General features: G+C 41.1%; 1 protein-coding gene across 2 annotated transcripts in view; it reads right to left on the reverse strand.

Moving 5' to 3' along the window:
• The window catches only part of DPYD (dihydropyrimidine dehydrogenase), a 588,030-nt gene that overhangs the window by 169,572 nt on the left and 391,201 nt on the right, over window positions 1–27,257 (reverse strand). For both annotated transcript variants that reach the window (XM_045026686.1, XM_045026687.1), the window contains one exon: window positions 4,725–4,889. In XM_045026686.1, coding sequence (XP_044882621.1) covers window positions 4,725–4,889 — 165 coding nt within the window. The remainder of the gene's footprint in view (window positions 1–4,724; window positions 4,890–27,257) is intronic.

The following is a 27,257-nucleotide window of genomic DNA, read 5'->3' on the forward strand; positions in this document are numbered from 1 at the left end:
GAAAAGTTACTTAGGATAAAATTAACTGAAGCCTGAAGTTCGCATGAAATCAAATTTCTTAGTAAATGTGCCCATTCTTTCATTTCTGCCTTTCAAAGAACAAACAGTATGGATATTGAACAAATTCAGGAGAAAACAAACCCCACACAGCCACAGTTTTGCTGGTGCTGCATTGAGAACCTCTGCGTTATGACACAAACCCCTTCCACTAAATCAAAACAATCCATTCTTGTGTTATCCCACAATGCGACTGACTCCGAATGTTTCATAACAATCTTCTCCGATATTAAAACCCACTGGATGTAGTTCAGAGAGAGGAAGCCCCTCAGAGTGTTCCTCCTCCATTATTTCAGCAGAGTGATTGGGTTTGCCTCCCCCAGAAATAAGCTGTGGGGCCTTCCCCAAATAGCTGCAGATCAGCCAAAACCCAGTGTTATCTACCATAACAATTGATGCATTTGCAGCAGCACCTTAAAGGAGGCTCCCAATAGTGCAGCGGGCTCTGCTGAACTCAGAGGCAAGAGAAGCAGCCCCCTGAAATGGGGGAGAGAGGAAGTGCCTAGAGATCACATATCTAAGACAGTGGGAAGCAAGTGTGAGAGAGCCAAGGTGCAATGGCACTCCTTCCTTCCCTTCAAATATCCCTTCCCCTCCTGGGGTGAGAGGGAAGTGCCTGTACAAGGGATCTGCAAACTCCGCCTAGAGTCAAATATATTATTAGCTGTGACTTCATCGCTAAGCTCTGCCCACAGGTCTTATTTTGTACAAGGCCCTGGGAAACCTAGTACTAGCCTGAGACAAAGCTGGGATAATTTTCAGAATTTTCTTTGCACTATAGATGACTATCACTCTAATGGCAACAGAAAGGATGCTAATGAGGGTTTACTTTCTAGGGAGTTAATGCTTAACCCTGTGTGCAAGCAGTTTAGTTCATATTCTCTTTGTCTGAAAAAGAGGTTTTGCCTAAAACTATCTGTATTACAAAGCAAAAGTAATTAAATATCAATTCTGGTTTGATTTTACTATTTACTATAGCAAGATAGTTTTCTTTATTGTAAACCACTTTTGTGTCCTCATCTCTGCTTTGCCTTCATTTGAGCGGATAATGTCATTTTTTGCTTGTTAATTAAGTTCACTCATACAATGCTCAAAAAGTGTTTTTTCTCCCTTTTTAAAAACCTAACAAAACAATAAATGTCTAGTTTAAAATGCTTTTCTAGAGGAATGAACAGGATTGTAGAAAAACAATTTCTGCAAGTCGTAATTATACAGAGCATTTCATAATAAGCATCAAGAGATTTCTACTCAGTGAACAAAAATCTGTTCTCAGTTAGCAATGAATTTACCATTATAATGATTATGGTTCTTAGTTTAATTCATGGACAAATTTGAAAAAAATGCCTGTGAGCAAAGCAGAATTATGCTGCTAGAAGCTACTTTTTGCATATCCATATCTAATGTAAACAACCTCTAAGATTCTATAAAAGTCAGGCAGGGTTAGAATGCTAAAGCAAAATTCATATTCTGAAAGTAATAACTCATACAGTAGGGATTGGATCAGGAAAAGTTAATCCTCAGAATGGTGACTACTTGGACTCATTTTAATATAGCTCCTGGCTTTCAGAAGCTCTACAATTTTCTTAAACTAAACAGTTGCATTTACTACTAATTCTGAATTGGTCTCATCCACAAAATGTTGTAATATATATTCCGTGAAAGCTGCAGAACAATGTCTTTCCCAGAAGTAGAGTCATAAATTCTGCCTTGACAAACGATTGTGTACAGTACTCAGAATGGTCAAGGACTCAAATTAAGGATGTTAATTAAAATCAAAATTATAAAATTAAGAAAATTATTTTCATAGTCACACTCCCACCTTTTATTCACCCCACTAGGCCTTGGTAATGCAAGAATTACAGAAGAATAGCAAATCTTCCACATGCAGCAATATCTAGGTCAAATAGGACATTTGCTCTGCATTTAACTACAACTACTTGATTCATGACATTCTCACACTTTTTTCCTGACATTTACCTGTATTCACACGTCAGGAATGAGAACTGAAAATGGGAAGAAAGCGTAATAAAGGCAAGGAATGGGGGCTAGATGACAGGAAAACTATATATTGTTTGCTTTGAAGAAACAGAAGAAACATAGAAATACAGTAAACGGGAGATAGTACAAACAAGAAAAAAGTGTTAGCCTGTTTAAAAAGTATATTTAAATATGTAAAAAAAAACTTGTTATTGTAGTTCTGGTTTCATGGAAGGTTAAATATATTTGTAGACAAATATTTCTTCTCTCTCTATTCCTGTACACTCTAGATAGAGGAAATAGATTACATTATAGTTTATTCTCCCAATTACTGGTGTTCTCTCTCTTGCAATTCCTTAATTCCACACATAACAATGAAGTTTCATCAGAGGCAAACAACTAGTACTCAATGGACAAGGCATTTGTTTCTGCCAGCACATGGGTTGATTAATCCTGGCTTCAATGACTCCTTTCCTGGTAGCAGCTGGCAGAGGAGATGGATATACAGGAGAAAAGAAAGTGTATCCTAAAAATAGCAGAGAGTCTTGTGGCACCTTATAGACTAACAGACATATTGGAGCATGAGCTTTCGTGGGTGAATACCCACTTCGTCACATGCATCTGACGAAGTGGGTATTCACCCACGAAAGCTCATGCTCCAATATGTCTGTTAGTCTATAAGGTACCACAGGACTCTTTGCTGCTTTTACAGATCCAGACTAACATGGCTACCCCTCTGATACTATCCTAAAAATGGTTCCAATGCACTGAATGCCATTACCTAAAATTCTGAAGTTCCTCTCATAAGTTAAATGCGTTCCTGCTCTGATCCAGGCAGAGCAGGGCCTTGACCCTGAGTCTCTGACATCCCAGGGGAGTGCCCTAAACACTACAGAGTCAATCTTTCACTTGTGGTTTCATCCTGCCCCTGGTTGGAACTGTTCCAGTATCTATGAAAAATAAAATATTCACTAGGCCCGAGGAAGACTGACTGACTCTATAGCCCTGTGGTTGGGTGCTCACCTAGGATATGGGAAACCCAGTTTGAAGTCCCTGCTCTGCTGGAATCTAAGCAAGGACTAGAACCTAAGTCTCACGCATCCCAGGTGAGTGCCTTAGCTACCAGACTATTGGCTATTTTGAGGTCTCTCTCTCTCTTTCATGAAAAATTCGGAAAGGTCTCTGAAGTCCTTGCAAAATGGAAATTTTGTTTACTTGGGAAGCCCTAGCAGTATAGCTTATTTGGAGTATAACTGTGTACCCACTAGGGGTTGTACTGATATAACTATTTTGCTAAAAATTTGCTACAAAAATCTCACCCCTAACAGAAAATGTTATTCTGGTATATTATCTGTGCGTAGACCAGGCCTACGTTTATGGGACCTAAATCACCTGCTCAGTTCTTGATTAAGGGGTCTAGGCATTTCACAGGTCATTCTGAGTATGTATCTGGCCTAACATGATGATTGGTTATTCTCAGGGATGAGTAGTTCTGTCTGGTTGAACGGAGTTTTCTTAACCCAAACTCAACTCCCTTACCTCTGTTGGTTACGCAATATTGATTTATTGACAATTCATAGTCAGTATGTCACAGATTACGTACTCTCTGCTGATACTTAAAACTCATTCTTGACTGGCCTGAATACTTGTAAGGATTTGTACCAAGTGATGAGTGAATGACAATGAAAATAAGATGAAGTACTGTTAGTATGGGAGTCACTGTGTTGTTAATTGTTTTACGCCTCTAATCACGCTTAATTGGAATTAGAAGTACCCAGAAGACTGAGCAGAATCAGACTAAGCTAAATGCTTGTGAAGGGAGAAATCCATTCCAGCCATGTAAATCTTGAGTTTTCAAGCTCTGTAAAGTTTGGAAGCAGATTGCTCGCGGAAGTGATTTCCACTCTGAACCTAGCACAAGAGTGCTTGGCTGATGCACAGCCATCTCAAAAATACTATTCTAATGGGCTAGAATAGGGGCTGTACCCCATCTATGCCAGCTGCACGGGGTATTGGGGCCACTTGATCTGTCCTTGTCTGCCCCCAAAATGGCATTCTGGGCAGGGTTGGTGTTGGAGACATTTTGGTGCACAGACACCCAACACCATCACTCAGCTGGGAGACTTTCCACATGAGCAGGGGCGGCTCTAGAAATCAGGCTGCCCCAAGCAGCGCGGTGCGCTGCGCCGCCCTTCCCCGGTCCCGCGGCGGGTCCCCTCTTCCCGCGGCTCCGGTTGACCTGCCGCAGGCATGCCTGCGGGAGCTCAACCAGAGCCGCGGGAAGAGGGGACCCGCCGCAGTCATGCCTGCGGCAGGTCCGCTCGTCCACCGGAGCCGAATGCCGCCCCCCCGGGAAAGGGCCGCCCCACGCGCCTGCTTGGCGCGCTGGGGTCTAGAGCCGCCCCTGCACATGAGTGCAAAATCAGCCCAACAAAACAAGTATTAATGCATCTCTTCTTTGTGTGGTGTCGGTGTAGCATCTTTTTAACCAAGCTTGCTATTGTGGAGATTGTTCTGATGAGTTCTTATGTGAGTGTTTTTTATTTTTTTGTTTTTTGTAGTCTGTTTTTACAACAGCAAAACGATTGGCAGATTCTTTAATAAAATATTACATACATCAATATTTATGAATCTATAAACTGAATGCTTTCAATATACATACAACAATCTTATGTTTGAGTTGTACTCACTTGGTTGGGAAAGTCAGCCTTCAGTTCAGTGACACTTTTACACCAATATTCTGCAGTTTTCTCACTGATAAGCTCAATATTTAGGAAAGAGCCTTGACCCGGGCCATATATGGGGCCTGATGTAATTCCACGTATAATTCTTGGAGAAACATTGGTTACAATGTCCTGTTAAAACACAGTAAAAAAGTTTCAGATTGATTTACAAAGTAAAAAAACAAAAACCACATTCCTACAGAGTCTATAAATGGTCTATATACTACAATGTATTAATGAAAGGGAAACCATCCCTTTAAAACACACATTTCCATCCAAAATTCTATATGCACTTTTGTTGCAAGTAACATCTAAGATTAGAGACTGAAGTAAAAAAAATGTTTGTTTTTTCCCCAGTTTGATTGCTTTATGCATTCCAGAGCACTCTGTGCCGATGTCATCCACTGGTGAGTTGTAGGTCCCCTCCTGCCTATGTTGATCAGAGAAGATATAAGTTGTTACAGATCCCAGCTACCAAGCTTTGGCTCCTTAGCTCAAGCTGTAGCAGCTCATGCTTTTAGCTTTGGAAGTCCCTGATTCAGCCCCTGGTGTGTCAGTCAAGATGGTGGCTGTCACATAAATCCTAGATGAATCCACACTTACATGATGGCTGTAATCTTGCCTGACACACTGGGGATTGAACAGGGGATCTCCAGAGCTAAAAGCATGAGCTGCCTGAGCTATCGGCCAACGTTCTGTAGCTAGGGGATGTAACAACTCATCCTCTCCAAACTGGCAGAGACCGGGACCAGTAACACACATTCATTAGTGGGTTTCACTGTTTCCTTTGTATTAGCTGGTTGCCCCTGTTATCTGTGAGTTACTCACATGCACAAAATTGCAGAATCTGGTCCTAAGGATGAAACTGACTAAACTCTTTATTGAGTGTGCCAGTTGTGGGAGTGGGAATGGAATCCATTCCCCAAACACAGGTGCAGCCTGTAAATACCATTCTAGCGAACAGACTGCTATAGTGATTGGTTACTTTCTGCCCCCCCCGCCCTTCTCTGGGTGTAGTGGGTTATTGCATCTCTGTAATTATGGCTCCAAGGGCCTTGTCACTATACTGCTCACAAGAGCCCCTCTGTATCCCAGCTACATCCCCTCTGCAGCATGCAGGGGGTGCAGCCACCCTGGTATGCAGAGAGGCCTACATAGGTTTTTGTGAGCCAATGAATTTGAAAATGTAGAAAATGTACGTTCATTATATTTATGCCAATTCATTGTGGTATATGCAGATATGAGACTGTAATGCCTTTTGTTTTCTATGTCCTACATCTTTAAATTTCTGTGTTGCAAGTTCAGCAGCCATTTTGTTCTCAGAGTTACTGCAGCCTGTGAAAGAGGATATGCACACACAACACAGAGCAATCTCTCTCTCTCTCTCTCTCTATCTCATGACAACTTTATGTATGTTCTCTATTGCTGTTTTTCCTTAGTTTAGACTGGAAGTACACATTTTGCTCTTTAAATGTAAACATGCCACTACAAGCTATTTAAATGATATAAGAAAATCCACATACACAGTATCATTTAAACAATTTGTTTTTGTTTTAATGTAGACTCAATGTTTCATGTACATCCCAATCTTCCAACGGCATATGCCTAGGCACAGCCCTGCACCCCAGTAAAGGCAAACCCTGAGTTTTATACTACACTAAAGTCAAAGGGGGGGTCTATATGAGAAAAAGTGGTCCAGGCATGTAATAGCAGCATTGGAGCTCCAGCCATCAAAAGAAAAGGCCCTAGATATTAGCAGTACCAGTACATGAGGCTTCAACATCATAATGATGGAGTAAGAAAGATAGATAAATAAATAAATACATAAATAAATAAATAGTAGCTATAAATTCAAATCCAGTGTTGTAAAACATCATTTTCCCCCTCAGATTAATATAAGATCATCTCATCATTTCATAACAAACAGTAAACAAATACAAAATTAACTTGTTTGTTAGGAATAATTAAGCTACAATTCACAAATGCCTTATATCTATATTAAAGATCTGTAATATTCTGACATTATTTAAAATTAAAGAGAAACATAGATGGAAAAATGCTTCTTTTGCCAATTTCTAATTAAAAATAATTTTGAATAAAGGTCAGTTGGTTAAGGATTTATCAGAATTATTTGTTTAAGTACCCCTCCTCACCATCTTGTCACTTTTAGTGAGATAACATGAACCCCCATTAGTATATAGCAATTAAGGTCAATTTACATATTTTAATTAAGAACCATCCCCTATAAAACAATTAGAGTAATAGGCATACTAACTGGATTTCATAACATTTGGACATTTTTCCAACTAGATAGACAGGAAACCTTAATTAGCATTAATTAGTGCTTATCTGCATATGTTTGATAAGGCATACCCTTGCCACAAAAGATTATTTATTCCTGAATCTGCCAAATGCTAGAGTTGCAGAGGATAAAAGGACTTTTCTTCACATTGTATGTAAATTTCTGGTAATTTTCATTTGTTTTCACATTTGAATCATTTTCTCTTTTTCTTTCTCTCTCTCTCTCTGTGTACACTGAAATATTTTGGGTAAATATGTACATTCATATGCACAGAAATCATACCAAGTAATTTGCATTTGTTAATCTATTACCATTCCCATAATCATTCTGTAATCTCAGAAGAAACCCCATTCAGTCTTCCTACTATTACAATATTCTCTTTTATATTGCAAACATATATTTCACTCAACACCTCAGCTTCACTTTCAGTAAAAATTGTCCAGTGAATCCTCTGAACACAACTGAGAGAAAAACAGGATTGCAAATATTGTGGTTAATGCAGATATCATGATAGTTTAGAGCGGGCATGCATTATATTTTCCTCTCCCTTCCACCATCCCTTGAGCATTAGTAAATAATTTCCATTGTCCTATTAAATTACTTCACAAATGCCTGTGCTTTGATCTCAGCCCAGGATGCTACTCATAACAGAAATGCCACCCACCTGCTTCAGTGAGTGGGGAAACTTGATGGGACCAGCAATGAAAAGGGGACAGCCCCAGTGGCAAGGGTATGAGACACTTGTTGAGGGACATACAATAGCTTCTCCTTCCCCTTTGGAGTCTGTGGCAGAGGACTGGGGAGTTTTTTGCTTACCTTGCAGCACCTTGAAGTCACAGCAGGTTAGGCAGGAATGTGCTTGGTACTCAACTGAGATATCTGGTTGAGTTGTTAATTTGTTGCAACTGGTGGGCAGTTTCCAGTGCAATGAAAAGGATAAAATGAATGGTTCCAAGAGGTAAAGGACCTGGGATTTTGGTGATGGGTTTTGGGCTCATGAGATAGGGCGAGACCTTGTTGCCCTTGCAGGCCGAGGTCATGACCCTTCTGCAACCTCTGTCTCCCTTGAGGAAGATGGGGGGCGGGAAGAGAGGGTGGTTGAGCTGAGTCTGGGGTAGGCTGAGGAGAGTCTATCCCAAGTTATGGATTATATGGTAGGAGCCCTGTAACTCCTGCACTGGAACCAATTAAACACTTGGTATAGGAGGGTATGGGTGCTGATCAGGTGACACCCCTTCCCTGTGTTTACATTCAATAAAAGTTGTGGCTTGCTGCTTAAAATTCATTCATGTGTCTGTCCTCTTTTCATCGCTGTGCCCACATCAAGCCTGTGTTTCACACCATCCAGATGGAAAAAGGTGCCAGCCCAGAAAGCAAACGGTGCTTCTTAGCTTTAGTCTAGCTAAAAGAAGGTTGACACGGGATAATGCTCTGTAAATATAGTAGAGGGGTAATTACCAGAGAGAGTGAAGAGCTATTTAAGCTAAAGGAAAATGTTGGTACAAGAATAAATAGATATGAACTCGCCATGAGCAAAATCAGACTGGAAATTAGAAGGTTTCTAACCATCAGAGGCATGAAGTCCTGAAACAGTCTCTCCGAGGGGCTCCGGGCTGGGGTGTGGAGAGGGTGAGGGCTATGGCTGGGGCTGCAGGCTCTGGGTTGAGGGGCCAGGGATGGGGGGTTTGGGGTGCAGGTTGTCCTGGGGCTATGGCAGGGAGACAGGACTCTCCCCAGATCACCCTGCAGCAGGACCTGGGCTGGGGCCACCAGATAGGCACCTCTCCCCTGGCTGTGGTGGGGCTGGGCTGGGCTGGGCTGGGGCCGGGGGGGGGCATCTCTCCACGCCGCAGCCCTGAGTGCCTGCACAGCGCTTAATAGTGCAGCCACGTAGCTTAGAGGAAACAGGCAATGACCTTGGGGCTTTTGGCCTTCCTGTGCAGTATGTGGGTGTGGGTCACTTGTCAGGATTATCTGGGTATATGACACTTAATCATTTCCCACCACTGTGGGGCCTTATGCCTCAGTCCCTCCTACTCGCTGCCTGTGGTAAATAATTGTCTAGTTTCCACGGCGCTGTGATACTTTTTAGTTGTGGGGTTTAGTGTGCAGGTGCTGGGTGGTGTTGCTGGCGTCTGATACACAGGAGGTCAGAGTAGATGATCTAGTTGTTCCCTTTGGCCTTAAATTCTATGGCTCTGTGAATATTTTTGTTCTCTCTTTCTTCCAGGATCCTTTTCATTTTCACCTATAGACAGAGTTTCAAGAATGGTATGTAAAATAAAATCAAAGAAGCTAAAGAAAACAAAATCTTCTCATTAGAATTAGCATGGAGTATCTTTCCAGAACATCCTTTGCCATCACCTTCCTCCTCCCAATCTCTCATCACAACTAAAAACGCACAGTAGGGAGTCCATTAGACAGATGATCTAGAGATCACTGGTTCAGAGCTGGGTTTCAGCCAACCTCTTCTCTTTTTCAATAACAGAAATGTGTTTCTAACAACAGCACAGCTTCTCACCAACACTTGCTAAGACCCTAATTACATGGAAAATTATGTTATCGGAGATTTTTAAATAGTCTCTTCCAAAACTAGAAGTTCAGATCAGAATAGCTCAGGTATCCTCATTGCTACATCTCCAAGAAAGTGTTAAAAGAGGGCTTTTTTGCCACTTTGTTTCAACCTGCGGTTTTCTTCCTATGAGTATGGCATGGGCAAATATCACTATCTGTGATTACTGCTCGTCTCTTAATCTTCAAGGAGAGAATTTTATCATCATATAAATCTCTTTTTGCTGCTACTGTATTTAAAGAAGTACACGAAAATGGAATCTAAACAGAGAAGCTTGAAAGGTGGCACGTCGTGCCCTGATCCTGATTCTAAAAAGGCTCATTATGATAAATGGGTAACCTAGATGAATGGAGTTTCCCTGGTCCTTGGATGCAGCTGTAATTTTAGACGTCTGTGGGGAAGTGGGGAGTTGGAAGGGTGCTGAATACTCATCCCAAAAACCACAGAAACATTACCCAAGGTGACACCAGTTCCTCTCATCTCCACATGGTATGGAAATAATAACCAGCCAAACTACAGTTAGACAGCATGAAACCTTCATATCCCTTAAAAAGCAAGGACAGAAGACTCTTAATTAAGAGCCACCCAGACAGTTCAATGCTTGTTTTTGCCCCAAGCTTAATTAAAGACAAAGCCATGGAAAAAACCATGTCTGGGAAATCAGAGTGACAAAGGCAAATAAATACAATGGCCCACAGGACATTTGTCTGTTTCCAGTGGAAGTCTTTCAAACGACTACAGATTTCAGGCTTAGAAAAAACTATCTTCCTCAGTGGACTCCAACAAGCCACACATTATGCAGGGGAGCTAAAACAGACAAGGGACTAGCTGCAAATGGGATCAGCCTGTGTGGCAGCAATTTCTCAGCCACTGAACCACCAGGGCTACACAAAGGGGGGGGCTCTTTACCCCTCAGAAAGACACCAAACAGAACCCACATCTCCTCAAATGAAGTTCATCATATCGCCAAAGAAAGCAGTGTTTCATAGATGAAAACACCATCATTGCTTAACATCTTTCCTCACCCTCTTTCTGCTTGTGAGCACATGGTGCATGCTGGCAACTTGACACCGTGCTACTTTTGGGGATTCCTATTTGTACCTATTAATTTTTATTTTTTAATGAGAACAGTAAATGGAGCTGATTCCAGTGCCTTGACCGAGCTCCATGTGCTCCAGGCCATGCTCCAGCCAAACTGGAGGAAACATTTTCCACCTAGGTTCTTGAATTCTGAAGTACTATGATGTAGCTGTCCATGAATTCTGAGACAAATTCATGAAACTAAAAAACCTGGAAGTTTTCAACAAATGAAATAACAAAGCATACAACCAGTATATTGGCGCATCTTATTTTATTATATGAATAACTTATTCTACACTGTTTCACATTTTCAGTTAATAATTGCACTAGATTTTTGTATTATCAAGTCATAACTGCATTATGTGGTTATTTAAGGGTTTCTGTGGACTCAGGAAGACAACACTTCATCTACAGAGTTCACAGTTTTATCTTCACAACCATGTGTCCTAGAAACTTTTTTTAAATAAAAGCTGGAGCAAAATTTTGTGGCAAGAGGCTAGTTGGAATGAATTATGTAGCTGCAGAATACATGGGACCCACACAAAAGGTACAAAGCCTAATGTCATGCCTCTTCAGTGCATGTAATTATATTGTGCAAACATATTAGAAAATAAACCTTCTATATGAATTTTGCTTATTTGGCAAGTTTAAATCAGATCTCTGATACCTTTGTATTAATTTGCTGAAGGTACTGACCTTGACACACTTTGCTCTTAGGCACTATTTTGTAAACAAATATCTTAGCTAAAGAGTTTTAATAAACAGCTAAAAGAATTTTAAAAAAATTCTTAAGGGAACCAATAATAAACAAATATATTCAGGATCTGGAAGTAAAAAGGTAAGAATTCACTGTTCCCTTTTACAAATAAATTAACTTCAGCTTGTTATGCATGTATTTGTCACTGAAAAACAGATGTTTTGCATTACAAATGTTCACAGGTCTTAGATAAGAATCTTGGTTTTGCTAAAGAAATTGAATCACATTATTAAAAGTGCTATAATATATTATTTACTCACTCTGAGTTGCTTTTGAAAGGTTCTGAGAACTCAAAGCTCTCACTGGTGACAAGGGATGTTGAAGGAATTCAGTACATTGCAGCATTGGGCCCCCAAGCCAAGGGAGGTATTTAAGTGCTCAGAACTAAGCTTTTCTCAAGTTTAGAACATGAAACAAACAAAATTGTCTTTCATGAACTATGTGACCTTTGCTAGTTTCTTTTAATTGGTAAGAGAAAAAGATTTAACCAAATGATCATATTACTACCTTTTAAAAAGTTAATTTATTTGACCTTTCTTTCATCCAGGGAGCTATGGTTTTATGTTCACTAAGTGGATAGGTTTCAGAAAGTTACTCTGGTTCCTACTTACTAAATGTCAATGCAGGAACTAAGATAGCCACAATGGTCTCATTGTGAACAGGCGGATAAATCTACATGAATATCTTGTGAAGTTACCGTATGTAAAATTATAGAAGTACAATGTACTTGTAGGCAAAGTTAGTACAGACAATCAATTGTGGTGTAAAAGAACAGACTTCTTATTCCCAGAATATTACTTTGAATACAGTGCTATCCTTATTATTGAACTATCAGGAGTAGGGTCTCAGAAAATCAACATGAATTTAGGCAAATTATGCTGAATTCCCCTTCCCTGGGTTTTATAAAGTTTATAGGAAAACAAATTGTATGGGGAAAGCATTTCATTTACTTAAAGCAGGAGGGTCTTGATCTTTCCAATAGCATTGGGCAGTTTTTTTAAAGTTATAAAACCAGCCTTAGCTGCAATGACCCTATACTTTTTCCATTATTATAACGATGCACTTTTGCCATTATTAAAAAAAATAGTATTTTTCAGACTTTCAGTTACAGGGCAAGGAAGTTTGGAACACAGATATTTTTGTCAAATATTTGGAAAACTTGAAACACATTCACTTCTAAAAGTGGATGATTATATAAATAGTGAACCCTCGGCCATTTCATATGGATTGGGAGTGCCAAAGTGATCCCTGTTATAGCTGAATGATAAAAAGCTCGAAACAACTCTAACATTCATGCTTCACTTGAAGCAGAATCAAGTATGTGCATAATGAAACAATATTTTGTTGTCTTTTGATGCCAGCCTCCATCGCCCACTTGTTAGATTTTCAAAGAAGCATCTTTGTGCTTTCTCCCATGCTGCCCCTCACGCTAGGAGATGCTTTAAAAAAAAACAAGGTGCTCCCATCTGCAAGGCTACCTCATGATCCACCTTCAAAATCCTTCTAAAAAAACTATCCTTTGCTTACACAAAACGTAACAATTAAGCTGCCAGAGTGCTGAGTCCACAGACCATCATGCCAAGCAATATTGACTCATTCTTTCCTTGTACTCCCCTATCTGTGTACATCTGTTGTCTCTTGTCTTAGACTACAACTATTTTGGAGTAGGGAAGGTCTTTTTTCGTTTATGTTTGTACAATGCCTAGCACCATGGGATCCTGGTCCATGACCAGAGATCCTTGGTGCTACGATAATACATACATACATACAAACACACACAAATAAAAAATAAAGTGTCTCTAGGCATCTGCTTGATACATGTTTTCAAAGTAGACAATTTGCTCTGGCATTTTTCACATTTTCTAACTTGACAGAATACAGGAAATTTGAGCATCTCTAAATAATCAGAACGTCTGAATTCAGTATGAGCAATGCTTGTGTCAGGGTTCCCTCCCCACTCTGAACTCTGGGGTACAGATGTGGGGACCCGCATGAAAGACCTCCTAAGCTTATATTGTACCAGCTTAGGTTAAAACTTTCCCAAGGCACAATTCCTTTCCTTGTCCTTGGATGGTCTTGCTGCCACCACCAAGTGATTTACACAAAAAATCAGGAAAAGGGTCACTTGGAGTCCCTGTTCCCCCAAAATATTCCCCCAAGCCCCTTCACCCCCTTTCCTGGGGAGGCTTGAGAATAATGTGAGTACCAACCAGACCCTTTGTTTCTAGGACACTGAAAATCAAACAGGTTTTTAAAGGAAGAACTTTATTTAAAGAAAAAGTAAAAGAATCACACCTGCAAAATCAGGATGGAAGGTAACTTTACAGGGTAATAAAAAGATTTAAACACAGAGGATTCCCCTCTAGGCTCAGCTTCAAAGTTACAAAAAACAGGAATAAAACTCTCTCTTAGCAGAGGGAAAATTCACAAGGTAAAACAAAAGATAATCTAACGCATTTATTTGCCCTTACTTACAATCTCTGTAATTGTAGATGTATCATTTCAAGTGTGTTTTCAGGAGATGTTTTACCTGCCTGGTCTCTCTCTCTGTCCAGAGAGGGAACAAACAAAGAAAGCACGAACAAAAACCTCTCTCCCCGCACCAGATTTGAAAGTATCTTCTTTCCTTATTGGTCTTTTTGGTCAGGTGCCAACCAGGTTATTTGAACTTCTTTACCCCCTCAGTACATCTGGCCAGGAGGGATTTTATGCTACTGCATACATAAAGGTTGTTACCCTTCCCTTTAGGGTAGCTTGTATGTCTTGCAGAGCAACCCCCCAAGCTGTTCCTAGCAGCACTCAGTTACTATTACTATTTAAAAAATCTAAAACGTTACTTTTTCAATATATGTAGAAGATGAGTCTATCTTGTTCATCTTCATATAACTTATCTCCAATAAGAAAGATCAAGCTTTTCAAATAAATAGTAGTGTGGGAGGCTGAAGCTCAGTGTGTGTGCATGTGGAGTAAGCGGGGATGTATTTGGATCTTGGAGAAAAAGTGCTGAAGCATTCATATTGTTGGAAACAGGACTGATTATGATAAAGGTGAGAGGTCTTGTTATCCTATGTTTGGAAAATTTTCTTCAAAGTGTCATTATTCCTTGAAGATTTAACCAGGACAAGAGAGAAAAAAAATCAATATTTATTCTGCGGACATCTAGCTTCATTCTAGCTTTGAGCAGGGGGTTGGACTAGATGACCTCCTGAGGTCCCTTCCAACCCTGAGATTCTATGATTCTATGATTCCCAGGAAAGCACCTATCATTGTTACTTGCCTAGAATACCACTTCCATGTCTACTGTAATTTTTAGATAACAGGAAATCACAACTGGCAACTTATGATTAAGATAGCACAAGGTCAAAATCATTAGAGAATCATGTGAGATTAGCGTATGGGAAAAGTGTTTTGAACTATACTCATATTAGACAGGCTCCTGGGACAATTTCATCCCCATTCAAATGCCACTGATTTGGGATGAAGTCAATGCAGTTTGGCCCAAATTGCAGAGCGTCCACAGGACAGCAAAAAAATGATAAAAGGTTTAGAAAACCTGATCTATGAGGGAAGGTTAAAAAATGTGATTGTTAGGTTTTCAGAAAAGAAGACTGAGGGGAACCTCATAATTTTCAAATATATTAAAGGCTTTTATAAAGAGAATGGCGATCAATTGTTCTCCATGCCAATGGAAGGCAGGGCAAAAATCAATGGGCTTAATCTGCAGCAAGGAGATTTAGGTTAGATATTAGGAAAAATTTTCTAACTGCAAGTATAGTTTAGTACTGAAACAAGGGAGGTTGTGGAATCCCAGTCATTATTGGCTTTTAAGAAAAGATTAGACAAACACCTATCAGGGATGGTCTAGGTACAATTGGTCCTGCCTCAGCATGCAGGGATGGACTAGATAATTTATCAAGGTCCCTTCCAGACCTAGATTTCTATGATTCATAATAGATTTCAACTTCCCTTTCCAGGGGTTCCTTCTCTAGTCATCTAGCGCCCTTCCGACTTCTTCCAAGGCTCTAAATGGACAGAATGCCAACAACTCTTGCTCCTTCCTAATATCTTACTGTTACGAGGGAAGAAAGCTATTTATATACCCTGGCTCCCTCTCCCAGCTTGCCTTGCTATGATAGCCTACAATTCTTAGCAGCTCTGGGACTACAATTCCAAACACATGGCTTGGCACTGGGCAGAGAGTTTGAACAGGGCAGTGCTGGATCTGGAGGCTATCTACAATTTGTATCTCCTAGTGAGGATACAAGAGAATCACATAATTCCACTGACTTCTGCTTGGTTTGTATTCTTTTTTATTTTGTATGTTAAAAAAAGATATTCCCCATGGGGAAGTTGAATAAAAAAAATCTATTAAATGGACTTATATGCTACTAAATAGTATGTGACATGACCATAAGTGAAACTAGTTGTTTTTAAAAAAAATTTCAGCTGCTCCCAGGCATTGAAGTGGTGGGTGCCATTAATGTGTCTTTAAATAAATTAATAAAATAATGTTTATCTAAGGAGGTATTTAAATTGTATTTCGTAATCCAAGCAAATTTGTAACAATTACTCCCCACAGGCTATTACAGATGCTTGAATTCAGAACTTCTACTAAAAGAGTAACCCTTCAGCAGGTTGCAGCAATAGGCTCTTATCCAGGCCAGCAACTACAGGGGGACATGTAATACAAGCTGGTAGAGTGGACTACCGAAAATTACACATTTTGTTGTGTTTTGTATTTTTTCTAGGTTCTTCATAACTTCATGTTCTTCAGGGCAGAACCTTTGTGTTATTACACCACTTAGCACAATGCAGAGGTGTGCCAATGTAGAAAAAAAATCAAAGCCAGTAAAGAAAGAAGATTAAAAAAACCTGAATCACTGCTGGCCATTAGGGACTTGGTAAACAAGAAAACTAACTTCTTTAAAATGTGCGGTGAAGAATGTGTGTTCTGTAGAAAGAAAGTTCAAAATAAAATAAAATCATACAAAAACCAGAAAAATCCATATCCTTGGCTTCCTTGATATTTAAAAGAAAATACTCTAGTGCCTTTGCTAAAAAATAAACAATAAAACCAAAACTGAACAAAACCCTCGTGAAACTTACACCCATTAATTAGAGGAGGAACTGTACAATCTGATTACCTAAAAGTCTTTAATGGCTCTAAATCGGGAGATTTTTTTTTAAATCAACAGTAAAAGTAAGATAAATCGAGGAGAAAAAAATGTGTGCATTTTAATTTTTTTTTTAGTTTCTAGCTAAGTGGTATACTTAAAAGAAAAAAGTTACATTGAATCTGGAGGATTCTTTTTTCATTGTCATACAAAATTACATTCTCTTGGGCAGATGTAGGGAAAAAAACTAAAGAAAAACTAAAAAATGAAAGTTAAATAGTAGCAAAATTTAAAAACTAAAAGACAAACTTACAATATTTTCTTTCTCCTATGTCTGATATGCTTATTCAGTTATATTCTTCTAGACATTAGGATGTAAAGATGCTTGTACTGTAATTACTAAACATCATTTTTAAAATGTATTATGTCCTACAGCACTTAGCCTTGACAAACAATTACTAGATATCACATTCAACAGAATACAAAAAGCAATCCATCACAAGGTTAAAATTAGTCTTAGAACAATAGATGCTTTCAAAGCAATTCTGAACTCTAAACTGCTTTATATCAGTTTCTTCTGATGGGGGAGGGGTGAGGAGGAAGGAGGAGGAAGAAAGAGGAAAAAGGGGAAAAATAATATTTGAAAAACTTACTGTCTATTTTCTATATAGTCATATATTTTATAAAATCTGTGACAGAACTTTACATGGTATAATGCACAATGCAATTTTTGCTATTAAACTGCAATTTAGTCCAAAATTTCAACCATGGAAGAAAAGACAAACAGACCTATAATTCTTAAACTTAAAAGGTAATAAGTGTATTATGGCACTCACTTTTGTGTCTGGTCCTGCATTGCATTATAGACAGAACTCCTATAGCTTAAAGTTCTGAGCTGATAAACCACATGACCAATAATCAGTTGGTTAAATCACTGATAGATATAATGATGTTTCAAATAATCATTTTTTGAGTAAAAAGACAGAAGAACAAAACAAACAAACAAAAAAACAACCCAGAATAAAACATCCCAAACTCTACAAGGAAAGTATGTGGTTAATTGACAATCTATTGTTATGCATTTTATAAACAAAGCTTACAGATTGATTCTTTACTCCAAATGTAAGTCCTGCTATGATGGATTCCCATACTTGGGGACTAGTATCTTTGGAATGGTGTCCAAAAATGTCCCAGTGATATCTCCAATGATCAATGAAATAAAAAAAAATAGTACTGTATTATCATTCAAGAGCAACTGGCATATAATATGACACACAAGATAAACATTCAGTATAGAACTGGTTGGGAATTGTCTGTCAAAATGTTTTTAATGGAAAATGCGATACTTGCAGAATTTAAATTTTCCATGAGAAATGTTTTTGATTTTTCACTTTGTTTCAGGTTAGTTGAATGATAATTTCACCAAACTGCTGTAATGCCCCATTCTCCCCTATAGGCTGGGTTCTTCATCTCCCAGGATATACCACAGTAACAGGACTCATGAGGGCACTATTGCACATCATGGAAAATACAGTTTGGCCAGGGAGCATGGCCCACAGGAGAGAATGTAGTGCAAGTGTATCATGTCCCCAACTCCCATGAGGCACTGTGGTAGTTCAAACTGAAATGAAACATTTAGATTCTGAAATGAAGAAACATTTCATTTCAACATTTCCTAATTGCATTTTTTGGAAATTTTATTTCCTCAGAATATTTCAATACCTTGCCTTTTTTGGGGTCTTGATTTATGCCAAAAACAAATGTCAGAATATAGGAATTTCCTACAAGATGGAAATGCCATTGTTTGATCAGGTCTAATTTAATGCAAAGTGGAATAAGATCTCTCTCAGCAACTTATCAGAAAAAAACTAGAGACATGTAGAACATATTTAAATCTCCTAAATGGTTCCTTAATCACAAGGATAAAACAATGCATCTATGCAGCCAAAAGGACAAGATAACCAGTGCTGAGAAAGATGACTAAGGATATGATCAGCAGTGCCATAACTATGTATGCCATGCCACAAAGTCAATTGGCTCCAATATGTACAATAAATCCAAGGTACATGGGACTTCAAGTGATCTCAATTGTAGTAGCATGCTCTAACCTATTGGTATACATGGCACACATCATGTCAACATGGACACAGCTTTACAACTGAATGAACTGATTGGAGTCAATAATTTTTCAACATTTGCTCTGAACCCAGACATCTAATATAGGGACACACCTGAGAAGCATGGGTGAGCAAATAATTTCAGGATTCTATTTCAAGTATCAATGTGATCAGAGATTAGAGCTACTTGAACACTTCTGATGAAGGCAAGCAGTTGTTTGTAAAGGGAGAGATTCCACCTCAGCCTCTGATTTAGAGTTTAGCCCAAGAGAGATTTCTGTTGAGACCTCAACAGTACAGCAGCTTTGGCTAGGTTCCTGAGCTCTGAAAAATGAGCTAGCAGATTGCTTCAAAAATATCAAAGTGCTGTTTGGGTCTGCTAAGTGAGATTTGTGCTAAAGTGGATAATGAACAATGCAGTTTTGACTGGGTAAGGGGAACATCGCTCATTTCTGAAACTTTTGAAGACTTCAACCTCCAGATATCCCATGCTGACTCTGAACAGGACTTATGAGCTGTTTTACTATAGACTGGCCTGGTGTATTTTCACTTTGAGCTGATCGCTTGAGGCAACATTTTCTGGCAGATCTTGCTTCCAGAGAAGTCTTGGTACCCCTGAGACTCCACAAATATTGAATGTAACTATCAGTGGGAGATGTCATCTGATCATGCTCTGGGCAGTGCTTGCATCTCCCCACTTACTTCCCCTATTGTCTGTAAAAAGATGACCCAGAAACAATAACAGAAAAGAAAAATCAGATACATAAAAAGAAATGGAGACTAAGAAAAAAAAAACAAGCCTGTAAGATATATAGCCTTGATGTGCATCAAACAAAGCAGGATATAAGTGTAGGGATTTATTTTACTTTTACCTTTTGGAAATTTATTGAAATATAAATTGTTCTGACTTCTTGAGATGACTTCTTAACTTATTATCATAACCATTAACAACAATTATCCAAAAATCATTACATAACAAAAAGCTGAAAAGTTAATCGTTTTAATATTTTTGGCAGCTACTGAAATTCAGTATTCAATTTAACTGAAGATCAAAGATACCCAACTAATTGTTCTTACTGACACTGTCAGCCACAGAAAATACAGAACTCTGAAAATCAGTCATCAGCAAATAAACAAGCTTGTCTCTATAATCAATCTAAATGCTATACTACAATAAAACAAACAGTGACTGTTGTAGTATTTTCTAATGTCTTGAAACTAAGTAACAACTCATACTTAATCAATTACAAGTTGTGGCTTTGGTTGGGGTGCTCCAGGCACCAGCGCACCAAGCACGTGCCTGGGGCGGCAAGCCAAGGGGGGCGGCCTGCCAGTCGCCGTCAGGATGGCAGTAAGGCTGCCTTCTGCAGCATGCCTGCAGGAGGTCCACCAGTCCCACAGTTTCGGTGGCAATTTGGCAGCGGGTACACCGAAGGCATGGGAGCAGCGGACCTACTGCAGGCATGCCGCCGAATCCGCGTTACCAGACGACCTCCCGCAGGCGTGCCGCCAAAAACCACCTGACTGCAGTGCTTGGAGCGGCAAAATACATAGAGCCGCCCTGGCTTTGGTATTACCCCTAAAAATATATTTGTATAGCTTGTATTAAAGTACTTGATTAGCTTTCTTAAAAAAAAACCCATACCTGTAACTCATTACCTAAAATATGGATATGCAATAGAAGAAAAGTGAATATTTCATGATAATAACAATGAGCAGCTGCTCAAACGGGAACATCATTATGAGATTGGATTCTACTATCTTGATGCACAGAAAGAGGTTGCTGTGTTATGTTCTTATGTTCTTATGTTAGTCTTTAGTGTGGTGGAGAAACGTGATGAAAGACGACCATAAATATTGATATTAATTGCATATTTTGATCTATATCCCAAAATGTGATTTCTGGTCTTGAAGTCTAAAATACCTTCTGTTATATCCTTGGGGGCAACAGTTTTAGGAAGAAATCACTGGAGACACGAAGAGCTGTAAACCTTAAAGCAGCCATTTATTGCCACACACTGAACTAACCAAAACGCAGCCAAAACTGGCTGGGCTATCCCCTAATAATCCAACTCAGTTGCCATAGCAACAACAAGATTCTATTACCACGACAACCAAATACACCACACCTTCTTATTGCCTTTAGCAGGGAAGACTTTTGACTGGACAGCAAGGAATGAGAGAAGCCCAAACATACATGTGGCAGGGTGGGAGGCTAGCTCCTAGCCCTCTTCAGTTCTCTGCTTAGCCATTGGCTGGCTAAAGGGGGATGGTGCCAGCTGACGGGCTATTGTGTGCCTCCCTTGCCTATCTGAGCTAAGCCTGGGCTTTGTAAATGCTGCCTCCCCTCCCCTTATAGCTGTAGATTAAGAGCTGTGCCACTTGAGAAGATGCAGGTCTGACTGATGGCCTGTTTTTAGGGGTCAGGAAGGAATTTTTCCTATTGGGCCATACTGGCATGTAGCCTGGTGGGTTTTTTCACCCTTCCCACAGCCTTTCAATAGCAGAACTGGGTTAGAAGCAATAGAATTTGAAGTTTATATCATGCTGTTACATGTGGCTGGGGTCCAATTTAATGCCCCTCCCCAAAGTAAGAACATAAGAATGGCCCTACTGGGTCAGACCAAAGGTCCATCTAGCCCAGTGTCCAGTCTTCCAACAGTGGCCAGTGCCAGGTGCCCCAGAGGGAATGAATAGAACAGGCAATCATCAAGTGATCCATCCCCTGTGGCTCATTCCCAGCTTCTGACAAACAGAGTCTAGTATCTTGAATAAACTTGCGGCCTGCATTCAAACCCATGCACATCTGTCAATTGTTCACCTGCTTGTCCTGGTCAATGGGGTCTGTCAGTTTCAACCCCTGCCCCTACAGTGGGGAGACTGTCATCAGACCAGTGATCACAACTCATTGAGACTGAATGGGTCTAACCACCCAACAACAAAACAGCCATCATGGGAGCATTCTCCTGGACAGATCCTGATGGATACCCATGCTGACTGGAAAAATACAGTGTGAATAATGTGGGTCGAAGAGAACCACACTTTGGGCATCCTAAAGTTCTGGTGCCACTGCAGGTCATCTCAGGTCTCCAGCACTCTCCTGTCCCACAAGTCACTGCTAGTTGCCAGACACAAAAGCGCTGAATGGAGCTGTTCTAGGAAAAGATCTACACAGTGGGCTGCTCAGTGTCAGCCACCTCTTTATATGGTGCGCTTATAGCCCTTGTTCTGTACCCCCCTTTGCACAGACACAGTTACAACATTCTGTTTATATTCATCACCATGGGGATCGCAGCATTAGCCAAACTACTTCATGCTGCCTGCCTGACAGCACTTGCTTTGAAAACAGCGCTGGCTTGCAGACACGAGAAGGCTGATAGGATGAAGAGGAATCATGGGAATTATTAGTTTGTCCCAAAATCCCACAATCCCATCACATTCCCATCAGACTCCCACAATGCACAGCATGCAAAATCCCAGAATTCATACAGAACAGCAGCTGAGAAAACACACCATGGGATATCTGACCAGAATGCTGAGCATTAATTGCAAAACAGCGCTGTGGTGTGTGGCAGCTAAGATATGAGGCAACATTTACTTGATCACAGAATAACAATGAGGTGTGTACAACTGGCTTGTGCAACAGTTGTTGCGAATCACTTAATGAGGATAAACAAAACTCACACAGGCAAGCAGGGCCGGCCTTATGGAAAATGGCACCCCGGACGAATTTGCATTTTGGTGCCCCTGACCCCTGTGAGCGTGGCACTCCCCCATTGCCCCTGGCCCCGTGGGCTCCCCACCCTCTCTTCCCCACTAACTCCTGCACTGTGCCCCCTTCATCCCGCCTGCTCCCGCTCCTGCACCCCTAATCTCTACACTGCTACCTTCACCCTTAATTCCTGCACCACCCTCCTGTGCCCCTAACTGCTGCACTGTGCATGCCCCCTCACCCCAACCCCTGCCGCTCTCCTCCTGCACCCAACACCTGCCCCCTTCTCTGCTCCTAACTCCTGCACTGTGCCCCCTCACCCCAACCCCTGCCGCTCTCCTCCTGCACCCAACACCTGCCCCCTTCTCTGCTCCTAACTCCTGCACTGTGCCCCCTCACCCCAACCCCTGCCGCTCTCCTCCTGCACCCAACACCTGCCCCCTCCTCTGCTCCTAACTCCTGCACTGTGCCCCCTTCACCCCAATCCCTGCACTTTCCTCCTGTGCCCCAATTCCTGCATCCCCTTCACTCCTATCCCCTGCACCTCCCTCCTGAGCCCCTAACCCCTGCAGTGCCCCTTCATCCCAACCCTTGCCCCTCCTGCCCCCTAATCCTGCACTGTGCATACCCCTTTCACCCCAGTCCCTGCCTCCTACATCCCAACACTGCCCCCTCCTGTGCCCCTAACCCCTGCACTGTGCCCCCAACCCCTGCACTGTGCCCCCTTTGCATGCCCCTCCTGCACCCATATGGGGAACTTGACCTGGATGCACAAAGCAGCTGGCATTGCTGCTGTGATAAATGAAGGGGACGGGATAGCTCCCTTTTATGGGCAGCTAGCCAGTCACTTAGCTATAAAATCCCTCTTGGTGGATGTTCTCTTCTTGCTTTACCTGTAAAGAGTTAACGAAGTTCCCCAGATAAAGGAAAAGGAGTGGGCACCTGATCAAAAAACCCAATGGGAGAGCTAGAACTTTTTAAAATGGGAAAGAAACTTCCCTTTGTCTGTGTGTTGTGGTTCTCTGGGAAAGAGCAGAGACACAGAGCAGCAATGCTGTAAACAGCTTTAAAACCAGGTATGAAAAAACATCAAATTATACCTTAACCCTATTTATCTGAAACTCCAAATGTGTAAGTAGATCAGAAATGGTTAGAAAGACGCGATTAGGGTGATTTCTTTTATTTCTTATTGGCTTGTGAGCTCCTCTGTGCTAACCCAAGATGCTTTTGTTTGCTTGTAACCTTTAAGCTGAACCCCCCAAAAAAGCTATTTTGGGTGCTTAATTTTTGGAATTGCTCTTTTAAAATCTAGCAAAAGCCTAAGTTCCAGATGTATTTTCTTTCTTTTTGTTTTTAATAAAATTTATCTGTTTGAAGAACAGGATTGGATTTTTGGTGTCCTAAGCGGTTTGTGCATGTTGTTTAATTAGCTGGTGGCAACAGCTGATTTCCTTTGTTTTTTTCTTTGTCAACGCTTCCGCGGAGGGGGGTGGAAGGGCTTGAGGGTACCCCACAGGGGGGAATTCCCAAGTGCTCCTTCCTGGATTCAATAGGGTTTTTGAGTTTGGGCGGTGGCAATGTTTACCAAGTCAAGGTCAGAGAAAAGCTGAAACCTTGGGAGTGTAATACATTATTTTTTTAAATCCTTGCTGGCCCCCACTTTCTGCACTTGAAGTGCCAGAGTGGGGAATCTGCCTTGAGAGCTGCTCACTCCCCCACTGGACTGCTGCTCCTCCACCCTACAGGGGCCTGTAAGGGGGGAGAAAGAGCGATGTCAGGGCTTCCTGCATCCAGGTCACTTTCCCTATTGGTTGTGTAAAGGGAGAGCAGAAGAGCAGCAGCTCCTGATGCCTCAACACAGCCCAGGTAAGGAAGTGACCTGGATGCAGGGAGCCCTGGTGTGTGTGTTGGGGGATTGTGTGAAAGAGAGAGAGAGAGAGTGTGTGTGTTGAGGGGAGTGCGCTGTCTTTTTAAGAAAGAACTCAGGGTCAGGAGCCTGAACTAGGCTTGTTCAGACACAAGCAGCCACCAGCAGCTCAGGACCCAGAGAGGCAGCAGCACCAGGGTGAAAGTGAGCCAGTACGGGCCGGTATTCTGTACCGATGAGAACCCGCACCGGCCCACACCCAGCCCACATTAAAACACTGCTGCGACAGTGCTTTAATATCCCTGCCACTTTTGCCTCCCCTGTCAGCCGCGGCAAAGGACCGTCCTTTAACACCGCTGCTCCTTCCCCCTGTCGGCAGCCCTGCTGGTAGGGTCTGTACCGGCAGGGCCGCCGACAGGGGAGGCAAAAGGGGCAGGGACAGTAAAGCACTGCTGCAGCAACGCTTTAAGGATGGTCCTTTGCCGCGGCAGTGCTTTAACGTTCCTGTGCTCCCACTCTCCCTGCTCCGCGGCAGGTGCAGCAACGTTAAAGCACTGCCGTGTCAAAGGGCCCTGCAGCGCTTAAATATCCCTGCCCCATTGCCCCCCACCCCGCAACCTCAACTGGTGGGGGTGGGGGGTCAAAGCCCCAAATATTGGGCTTGTCCCTATAAAATCGGGACATCTGGTCACCCTAGGGTGGAGGAGGGGCATCCCTGCTCTGGAGGAATCACCTGGCTTGGACGGCTGGTCATCCAACTGCCCCCTGCAGCTCGGGTCTCTCCCCCTCCCCCATGCTGCTGCTCGCCTGCCTGCCTGCCGTGCTGCCTCTCTGTCAGCCCAGCTGGCTCTCGGCAGCAGGTCAGGTGGGAATCCAAACCCTGCGCACGGCACCCCCTTGGGTGGGTCGCCCTGGGTTGGGGCCCTCCCCCCCCCCAAAGGCCGGCACTGCAGGCAAGTGGGGAAGAGCAATAGAACATGCTGTGATGACCAAGGGGTTGGGGGGAGGGGGGGAGTCACAGGAGGATATGGGCTTGCTAGGCGGAATGTAATGCAGTGTAGTTGTAGCCATGTCGATCCTGAAGGAGAGATCTATGTGGCTCAAAAACTTCTCTCTCTCTCACCAACAGAAGTTGGTCCAATAAAAAAATATTACCTCACCCATCCTGTCTCAATCAGAATGTAAGTTGGTTCTGTTCTTTTCCTATAATTTAAAAGGAAACCCTATCTAACGTAGCTTGTAGTTAAGAGTAAGATTAGATGAGACTCACTATGAGTGGGGGATGTTTGTTATTTTTAAATATTCCAATTGCTTTGTTTTAATAAGGCTGCTGGTGAATAGCACTGGCCATAGGTTGTTGGAGGGATGAAACACAAGTGTTCAAAACCCAGCTGGATCTGAGGGAGATAAGCAATTGCTACACACAGGGCAGAGTAGGACTCTGGTCTAAGTTAGGATAGTCATGAGATTCCACTCGGAGACAGTTAAAAATAAGACTAACTCTTGATAGACCAGAAAGAGGACAGAAGCAGCTAGGTCTGTAACCATGACAAGTAGATAATTGGAATGGTAACTGATTAGCAATGAGAAATGGCGTTCTTTAAAGGATAAGTTCCGAGCATCCAAAATTTAATAGTCAACATATAGATGTGGAAATTAGGGGGAAAAAACAAACCAAAGAGCTATAATATCAGAAAATTAAAAATCAAAATTCATACTTAAAAAAAATAGGCTAGTATTTATTTAAGAAAATACTTCAGGTATTAGCAAAGCTCCTGTCATCAACTCTGGACACCTGTACCAGGCTCATTTATTGCCTAATTAAATATTAACACATCTTGATCCAATCTGTGGCATAATTTTAATTACTGTTTTCTCTTAGGAAAACCATATAATCAATGTTTTTATAGCTGTTCCTAGAGGCTGTTTTGTAAAACCCCATTAGTAAATTGTGATCCATCACTAAAATATTTTCCTCCAGATTGCTATTAGTAAATCAAGTCCATTCCATTACTCGGGGGGTGGGGGGGGGGAGAAGAGACTTTCTATTCTAAGAGAAGGAAAACTTTTGTTTCTTTAATAATCTAAATTAAAAATCTTGAAAAAAAAAGCACAACCCTTGTTAAAATCCTAGCACATAAAGGATCAGTGTTGGGGATTTACAGATTTATTTACAGACAATAAAACATGACCAATTATTTTTTTTAAATATGTGAATAATCCAAAATATTTTTATTGCTGGATGAAGCAATTAAACAGAGAATCAGCATTACCTTCTGAGCATATATTTATTTAAATTTTCTGCAGGGGATGACTTGCAAATATCAAAGCATATTTCGTAGTTACCTGCAGCATTTTCTCTTTCCACCAAGGATTAAGAATGTTTACATTCTATAAACATAGATTAGCATCATTACATATTTAGGGTGAGAAACCTGAGTAAAATATATAAATTCAGTTGGGAATGACTTAAATTGGCATGTGTTTAATTTCAGTACTTAGCCAGATCCAGTTACAGAGAACAAGGTCCTGATTTGACTTTTGGAAAGGTAGGAGGGCCTGGTGTAGTAGAAGAAATATTTTTCCATGCTCCCATAAGTGTGTATAAGTGCTATTCACTAAACTTCCAATTTGATATCACAGGATTTTCAATTATCTTTATTTGTTTTAAACACATTTCTTCTCTCCTTAGGCAAAATTCCTATTGAAGCCAAAGGGAGTTTTGCCTGGGAAAGGACTGCAAGACTGGGCCATTTACCAGTACTGTTCTTTGAATCTGATTACCTACAGTGCTGCATATTTAACATAATTATGGAAAATATAAACCATGAAAATGTCAATCCCAGCTAATTTGATTCTTGATCCTAATCCAGCACCTTCTACATTCTGTAAGAGATTCAAACCATTTTAATTCAATACTTGCTGTTACAGAGGATCTTTATTATAGATTTTGATCTTGGCTAGAGGCCTCATCTACTT

Source organism: Mauremys mutica, chromosome 8 (assembly GCF_020497125.1).
Source record: "Mauremys mutica isolate MM-2020 ecotype Southern chromosome 8, ASM2049712v1, whole genome shotgun sequence".
Lineage (NCBI taxonomy): Eukaryota > Metazoa > Chordata > Testudines > Geoemydidae > Mauremys > Mauremys mutica.